General features: G+C 40.8%; 1 protein-coding gene across 1 annotated transcript in view; it reads right to left on the reverse strand.

The window, feature by feature from the left end:
• Positions 1 to 9,166, reverse strand: part of LOC137297635 (putative cysteine protease YraA) — a 60,701-nt gene extending 51,535 nt beyond the window's left edge. The window contains exons 1-3 of the mRNA XM_067829527.1: positions 9,040 to 9,166; positions 7,147 to 7,284; positions 4,208 to 4,304 (exon numbers count right to left, since the gene is read on the reverse strand). Of these exons, the coding sequence (XP_067685628.1) occupies positions 4,208 to 4,304; positions 7,147 to 7,284; positions 9,040 to 9,096 (292 nt within the window). The 5' untranslated portion in view covers positions 9,097 to 9,166. The remainder of the gene's footprint in view (positions 1 to 4,207; positions 4,305 to 7,146; positions 7,285 to 9,039) is intronic.
• Positions 9,167 to 9,507: the final 341 nt, after the last annotated feature.

Here is a 9,507-nt window from a genome sequence, read left to right on the forward strand (position 1 = left end):
GTAGAGGTTGGCATCTCTGAATCAAGTCATGAAACTTGCAAATAATGCATACTGTATATTTATTAAATAAAATATGCAAATTTGATACTATCGGCTGACTGGTTCATAGTCTGGTTGCGGGTCCTTTAGAAACACACTGCCCAGATCCACAAAACATACAGTCATGCATCAAACTATTAAAAACAAAAGATGATTTCTCATATAAATTATTTCATTATTATAATTCTTCAAAACATATTTCGTGCTCATAGTTTTAATGAAGTATAAAGTCAGGCTACTACTGCTGGAAAGTATCTTATCTTTACACAAAATCAACTCCAAGGATATCAAGTAGTGCGTTCTATCAGTTCATGTGTCTTATCTTGCATCTTTCAAACTGTTAGTAGTCAACAACTAAATTTGAATTGTCAGTTGATCGGGATAAATTTTGATTGACAGACATGAATTTTCTTTACATAGGATGATTCTAGTTACTTATCACAGGAATACTCTTCAACAGGGATCGACTGATTCATTTGATGTCGCTCCTTTCAAAACATCGAAAGTGGAATTTGCAAGGGTCTTTCTTTTCCCAACGTCTTTTGATATATATTACAGAATTTCTGTGCCTTGGTGAGTGAATAAGTACTCCGCAACAACATCACAACGGGAACACCAAAAATGGTCTTCATACACTGTACACACGTGGGGACTCGAACCCAGGTCTTCGACGTGTTGAGCGAAGACTTTAACCACTGGGCTACCAACCGCCCCTTCTGTGCCACGAAGGTGGCGGAAACATTAAACCGTATACAGATTTCATATTACGACATTTGGTCAGAATATTATTCAACATAGCGCCATTCCGGCTTACATTGGACCGATAGTTATCGAAAGATGCTGCACAACTGTATGGCTTGTCCTAGTCAATACATAAAACACGAGAGACAGAAAAAGTATACACAATACCAACAGTGAAAAGTCTCATTACATTATGTAATTAGCTACTACAAAAAATATAACCATTTCTCAATGTCAATGAATGTACTGGAAACAAAGCTAATTAACACAGACAGATTCATCTTCTGATGACATGAAGTCTGATAACCACGAACAAAGAATCGGGTAGACTATGACCCATACAGTGCTTGTGTTGCCACTGTTTCGCTTTTACTTAGCACCACTCGCAACCCCTGTTATCCACATTCGTCAAAAAGACAAGTAGGCAAAATAGTCATAAAACGTCGACGCCAGCATATTGTAAGAACTAGCACATGAGCAGGCATGTGACTTCTAGCTGAATGTACTTGAATTAGGGGGCATAAATCTTATTTTTTGACGTGTATGAGTTAATGCTGTATATGTCACTTGAGATGAAGTAAAATAAAATATGACGACATGTATAATTCAGAGCGAGTCGTATGTATCATCTGGGCAATCTGACATCATGTATATCCTGAGATGTGGTGAATAATGCTTGCTTCGGTTGTTGTTTAACGCCGCATTCAGTCTTAGTCCAGTTTGGGGGCAGCGCTCTCTAAACATCACCGTGAGTGAACTTAGTTTTACGCCGCTCTCAGCAAAAATCCAGCCATATGGCAGCGTAATCTAAACATCACAGTGAGTGAACTTGGTTTTACGCCACACTAGCAAAAGCAAAAATCCAGCCATATGGCAGCGGCATGTAAACATGACAGTGAGTGAACTTAGTTTTACGCCGCTCTCAGCAAAAATCCAGCCATATGGCAGCGTAATCTAAACATCACAGTGAGTGAACTTGGTTTTACGCCACACTAGCAAAAGCAAAAATCCAGCCATATGGCAACGGCATGTAAACATGACAGTGAGTGAACTTAGTTTTACGCCGCCCTCAGCAAAAATCCAGCCATATGGCAGCGTAATCTAAACATGAAAGTGAGTGAACATGGTTTTACGCCACACTAGCAAAAGCAAAAATCCAGCCATATGGCAGCGGCATGTAAACATGACAGTGAGAGAACTTAGTTTTACGCCACACTAGCAAAAGCAAAAATCCAGCCATATGGCAGCGGCATGTAAACATGACAGTGAGTGAACTTAGTTCTACGCCGCCCTCAGCAAAAATCCAGCCATATGGCATCGGCATGTAAACATCACCGTGAGTGAACTTAGTTTTACGCCGTTCTCAGCAAAAATCCAGCCATATGGCAGCGTAATCTAAACATCACAGTGAGTGAACTTGGTTTTACGCCACACTAGCAACAGCAAAAATCCAGCCATATGGCAGCGGCATGTAAACATGACAGTGAGTGAACTTAGTTTTACGCCGCCCTCAGCAAAAATCCAGCCATATGGCATCGGCATGTAAACATCACCGTGAGTGAACTTAGTTTTACGCCGCTCTCAGGAAAACTCCAGCCACATGGCAGCTATGTGTCAGCGAGCCTGACCACCCGATCCCGTCAGTCCCCACATACAAGCATGGATTACTGAAGATCACTTCTAACCCGGATATTCAGGGGTCGTAAAACTTACAGTCTGGATGAAGCACCCCAAGAATCAACAGCATGAACATTGATCAACGCAACTGATCATGAGAAACGATGACATATGTCAAACATGTGAGCGAGCATGACCACAATTGTGAATATTGCCACGTTGTTAGGGGTGGGTATTGCAGAGAATTGTCATATTGCGATATATTGCAAGAAAGTACTGACGGGCGCCACAATAAAATGTTCGTTGTTGGGGTAGGCACTTTACGACAAACGCATAACTTCCGGTGTGTAAAACGGAAATATCCGAAGATTTCTGTGCGTTACGAAGTTTTCCGAACGCACGTCAAAATAGTGGTTTTCGATTAGCGTGTCGCAATACGTATCGTTTTCATATCGAAAAACGATACGAAGACGCCAGTCATTTGAGCTAAAAAGTACGACAATCAGAAAAATCTTCGACTGAAAGAATCATAAATAATTATCGTCTTGAAACTGTGTCGTCAGTAACATCCTATATGAACTGATGTAATTAAATAAAGTTTTACAAAACTTCCTTCAGCTCTGCTTGTAAATGCTGTTCAGGGCGGTGTTTCGTTCGTAGCCCATACAAATATGTGTTACCACACACAGCGATGTGAAGTATATTCATCTGTTGGATATATAGAGGATACTAAACGACCTTCCGTGCAATACCATTTTTATTAAACGAGTTAATGATTTCGTATCAAACGAGCGAAAGCTCGTTTGATACAAAATCTTTAACGAGTTTAAAGAAAATGGTATTTCGCGGAAGCGGGTTTAGTATTCTGTGTATTACTCGCCAACATGGTGACATGACATGAACGAGTGAACACTTTATCCACTTGGCTATCCCATTGCCCCTGATGATGGTTACAGTATGATACGTTATCATACAAACATCCTATCACTAAGTGATTGCTCAAAGCTCATGAACATTTAACCCCACCATGCAAGACAAGGTTTCTCCTTACATCGGACAACACCATGCATCGTCGTTTGACATGTGCAATCAAGTGACTCCTGACTTCGACCCATGACTTTCTTCATAAAGATATAATAATCACAGGAAAATTACAATCCCCAAGTAAATTATGTCTCCATTGCAGGAACAGCATGGAAAATACGTCTTAAAGATTGTATATAAGTGTAAGTGGTTTAATTCAAAATCTGTAGGATTCATCCGTATCAGAGAAGCCTGTGAAAGATCAGGTATGGAGAATGAACATCATCTTCAGCGTGCAATGATACAAATCCGCCAGGGCCCGATTTGTAGAACTAAGGTGATCGTAACTCCCATACCTAAACATACACTTATGAGTGTCGTTATGATTGAATATGGTGAATTAACATCATCATCAGGGTGCAGTGATACCAATCAGCCAGGGCCGTGTTCGTAGAGCTAAGGTGATCGTAACTCCCATATTTAAACATACACTTACCACTGTCGTTATGATCGAATATGGTGAATGAACATCATCATCAGGGTACAATCATACCAATCGGTCAGGGCCCCATTCCTAAAAGCGACCATGACGCGAAGGTCACTCTCATACTTTAACATAGCCTTAAGACTGTCATCACACTATGATCTCCTTGAGGAACAGAGTTCCAGGTCACAGTCACAAGTCAGTCACCATTCAGATACTCTCCTTCTAGGCTTCAGCACCAGTGGACTAGAAGTACAGGGAACCTCCACTGGGAGAAAACAGTAACTGCTGGAAGGTCCTTACCTGCATTATACAAGTCACGTACAAGGTCCACCATGCGCTTGTCTCGTCGGAGGTAATCAGGGCAGAACCCACCTGGTATGATCAGGGCAGCGAGGTCCTGTAGACACGGCATTGTGTGAGTTGTGTTTAAGTGAGAGAGTGAGTATGGTTTTACAAGGCTTTTAGCAATATTCCAGTAATATCAGAAAGGGGGGACACCAGGACTGGACATATTTTACCTCTGTTGGGAATCAAACCGAGTCATCATCGTTAACCACTAGCCTACCTAGTGGTACCAGGTGCTTCTGCAAATAATAGTCTGGAAAAGACAAACCCTTTCACTGATATTGACAGCAATGAACTAGTTTGTCATAATTTAACCAAATTATCTAGTCTGACCATCAGCCATTTTGCTGCCTCTTCAGACACAGGTTGCCGGAGACCCATTCCAAACCTGAATCTCCAGGGTGGTCAGTGATGGACTAACCGAGTTTAGACCATACCAAGGAGACCTTGGCACCTTTGTATGTGCTTTGGGGATGGCAACAAATGCTGAATGTGGGGATGGGGCACACATTGTCAAACATGTGAGCGAGCCTGACCACCCCTGTGAATATTGCCAAATTATTAGGAGTGGATAATGCAGAGAATTTTGATATTGCGATGTGAAGGTACATATTGCGATATGTATTGCAATATATTGCAAGAAAGATTTAACAAGAGGCTACTCATTGATGAATTAATATTTTATCTATACTACCGACAGAAAATAAGGGAACCAAGAAATTGAATGTAGATGACTTTGACTGTGACAGGGTCCGTTATCGTGGCGTATCTCCCAAACGCAACATCCAATGACAATGGAATTTCGCATAATGCATGCCCAGCACGTGCTACACGTGCATACAGAAGTTAACTCCTGTAAATGTACTGGAGAAGTCGCAATCACTAATGCAATAGAGATTGACACTTACTGACAGAAATGCCTCCGAGGCAGTATCTCGGTGAAGCAACAAAATGGAGAATTGTGGGGATGATAGACAGGGGGACATCATTATGTGAAGTTGCCCGGCAGATGGGTAAATCAAAAAGTGTAATTTCACGCCTGTGGGATAAGTACCGTCAAACGGGTGGGGTTGCAACGAGACCTGGGCGTGGTAGACCAAAATCAACGACACCACGACAGGATCGTCTCATTACGTTAAATGCTCTACGCGATAGGTTTAAATCGGCCCCTGCCATCAATAGAGAATTCCGCACACTCACTGGAAGACGCATTTTAACCTCAACCGTTAAAAACCGACTCTATCAAGCTCGTCTGAAAGCAAGACGGCCTTTTAAAGGTGTCACCCTTTCAGCTCACCATAAGCGCCAAAGATTGGCATGGGCTAGGCAGCATCAGGGACGGGCTATGCGCCACTGGCGTTACACCATTTTCTCTGATGAGTCAAGGTTTTGCCTACGATTCACAGACGGCAGAAAACGTTGTTGGCGTCGGAGCGGGGAGCGATATGCCAGAGCAGCAATTCTTGACCATGATCGATATGGGGGTGGTAATGTCATGGTGTGGGGTGGGATTACACATGACAGACGATCAGATGTGGTCATCATTAACGGAGCCATGACTGGTCAGCGATACGCTGACCAAATATTGCGTCCTGTTGTGGCTCCACTGGCTAGAGTTATCGGCCGAAATTTTGCATTCCAAGATGATAATGCCAGACCACATCGGACCCGAATTGTCTCCGCTTATCTCCGACAAGAAGGTATCCAGACATTGGACTGGCCCTCTAAGTCCCCAGACCTGTCCCCAATTGAACATCTCTGGGACGTTCTTGGTCGAAGGGTGTACGCCAGGGACCCAGGACCCACCAACCTGGCCCAGCCGGGTGCAGCTCTCCAAGAGGAATGGCGGGCAATACCACGGGCAACCATCCGGAAATTGATTAACAGCATGCCATCAAGGTGCCCTGAATGTGTTGCCCAACATGGTGGACACACCAGATATTGAACTTGACGCCTAAAATTGATTTAGTGGATATTTAAAGCAGTTTCAAATTCGCTATTATGTCATTAGTTCCCTTATTTCTTGTTGGTAGTATATAAAGTAAAAAGAAACACCACCACAATCACAATGCTTGTTTATGCTTCGACAAAAAGAACCTCAACTTTTTAACATGACAAATTATAAAACATAAACCTTTTCAACTGAAAATGTTGCCATAATGAAACCTTAGACATAGTACTGATGGGTACATCAATAAATTGTTCGTTGTTGGTGTAGGCAATTTACAACTTCCGGTGTGTAAAACGGACATATCCGAAGATTTCTGAGTGCTACGAAGTTTTCCAAATGCATGTCAAAAATGCCAATGGGACAAACATTGATGGGGATGGGGACACACATTATTTATGGAGACAGAAAATAGGAATGGCACAAACGCTGCTGGGGATGGAGAAAGAAATTGTGGATGGGGACAGAATACACTCTATGAAATCAAATACACTCTAATAAAAAAATCAAACAAAAAAAATCCAATCATATGTCTTCAACAAATGTATTCAAGACACATATATAAACATAGACAAAACCAGCATAAATAATTTAATATCCCTGCAAAGTGGACATTACTAATTTCAGTGAATACACTGAGGCAGAAACATTCCAGATTATATTCATGTATAATCAGAAAAGAAGGACAAAGAAACAATTCTTGTTAGCATAAATATAATTTTAAAAGACATGCATAAACATCTCTGCAAGTGCCCTTTGGCACTTTACTAGGTACACTTCTGTCGTTAGAATGTCCACAAAAATGAGCAACTAGGAATGCAATAAGGAAGTAATCATGTAAGCATGAAATGGACCATCCAACAGCGCTTGACAACACACAATAAATTTAGGGCGGGGTTTAATATTATATTTATATATTAAGATATTTATTTCAAAATGCACTTACCTCCACTGAAACATTTTCAATGGCTTCATCAGATACACATGGGTAGCCGTGTTTGCTTGTGTACTTCTTCCCCTTCTCCCCCGAAATTGTAATCACGGTATACCCGGCTTCTCTCAGTCGCAGCAGAGGGTACCAGAGCTAAAACATTGCCATTGAAACACATCTTCACACTTGTGGTGACTCCAATCTTGTGACAGTTTGTGGTTGAGCAGGAAGTAGTAACTCTCACTTTGATCAAAAACACTGGCACTTCATGTACTTTATCACCATACTTTCCACAATACCGTCATTGTCTTTCCTTAATTCAAATGCTCTGACCTTGCTGGAAAATTGACATTTCTGAGTGGCAACTTCCCTCGAAAGGTCCTTTTGAGACTTCCTAGAGGGACTCACCATTTGCACATCATTGTGTCATCTCAAGAAATGATTTGCATGTCATAAAGATATTTTATTCCCCAAAATAATAATGCTGTTTATAGGCATGAATGTCTATTTTACAATCCTGTCATAATCATGAAAATGTTTTTGTCTATCCAATCCATATCCAATCTAAACTTATTGAGTGAGTTTATTTTTACACTGCTTTTAGCAATATTCCAGCAATATCATAGCAGGAATTGTGTCGAATCGAACCTGGATGAGCAAAAACTTAATCCACATTTGCCACTTGTCCTTGGTTTTTAGGATGTGATCATAATGACGTAATTGTGAAAGAAGAAAAACAATAATAATGGTATTTGATGTTAATGTTTACTGGACTTATCTACCTTGAAGTGATAAACTGCAAAGAAAGATAACTCTACCTTATTATCTTTGCAAAATTTAATGACTACATTTTGAGCAGAAATGAAATTAAATCCAACTTTATTCGCAGTTTGAAACCGTACACAGAAATTATCTAGTAGCCCACAGACAAGTAAGATACCATTATTGGATTGCCTGAAATGAAAACTGACTTGTCACAGGCGTTGGGCAATATGTTTTTTTAAATCCTGACCAAACTCTCAACAGTTGATATTTCAGTGGGACAGCACTCTAAAGCTGACCATGCTGAAAGACAGTCTTGAACTTAGATCCTCGTAATTACTTCCATCTTCATCAACATCATCATCAGAGTATATATTACCAGCAGAATCCCACAAGGGCATGCCTCTCGATAAGTTCATCAACATCATCGGCTGCGTCATCATAATCATCATCAGTACATGTGTATAGATTAATGTGCATTATTATTAACCTTAGTAATGGACCCACGAAGATTAGGGTTAGAATTGATCTTCAGTGAGACATGCTTGTCGAAAGAAGTGAATAAACCTGATCCAGAGTCAGAATCGCTGACTTGGTTGACATGCCATCGTATCCCTATTGTACAAAGCTCATACTGTTAATCACTGGATTGTTTGGCCCAGACTGGATTATTTACACAGTCGCCATATTGCTGGAATATTAATGAGTGCAACTATGCCCCCTCACTCACTCATTATAATAATGAGAGCAAACCGACACGGACTTCCAAACTAAGTGAAGCGTTTCTTGATAAAATGACTAAAAGACAGTTAAAAAAGCGCAAGTAAAATATACTCGTTTTTCCGCTTCCGTATCACGAAAATAGGGTACATTTGCAGCACAGGCAGTTAACTCCTCTTCCCGAGTGCCAAGTGTGTTACCAACAGATAAATATCAGTAATTAATGACAATGACAAACCGTTAATGTTTGAAATTAGGACGTAACCACTCAAACAATTCTAACACGGCTATAAACCCAGTCATAAACCTAAGTTTGACAATATACCATGATTCAAATTGAGCAGACGCAATTCTCGGGAGGGCAATTGTCTGTCAGTCATTACTGAAATGAATCATTACTGGAGTTGAATCTGCAACCCTTCATACCTCTAAATCTTCATAGTTGAATTCCACCAATATTCCAACTTTTTTGGTTGAGGCCATTTTCTTGTCTAGAGACAAACACCAACACGTGTGTACCGCGTTCGATCAAAGGGAAGTAACTCTCCACAGGAAAGATTTGTTGCTGTTCACAAGGACTGCATTTTCTAATATAAGAGAGTTGATTTTATGTCTTTTTTTTAAATTAAGATATAATTTATTCAACGAGGTGTACTTTTTGCTGATGGATCAGACCAAATATTGGTGATTCAAAAACTTCTAATAAATGATCGAATTTGTCCTCAGCAAACGATGGTTGTCGAAAGAAGCGATCGACCAACTAGATCGGGAGGTCAGACTCACTGACATGGCTGAAACATGCCATCGTATACCAGTTGCAAAGATAAGTGTTCATGCTGTTGATCACCTGATTACAAGTGTGGTCCGGAGTCAGTTGTTTACAGACTGCCGCGA

The sequence above is a fragment of the Haliotis asinina genome, chromosome 1 (assembly GCF_037392515.1).
Source record: "Haliotis asinina isolate JCU_RB_2024 chromosome 1, JCU_Hal_asi_v2, whole genome shotgun sequence".
NCBI lineage: Eukaryota > Metazoa > Mollusca > Gastropoda > Lepetellida > Haliotidae > Haliotis > Haliotis asinina.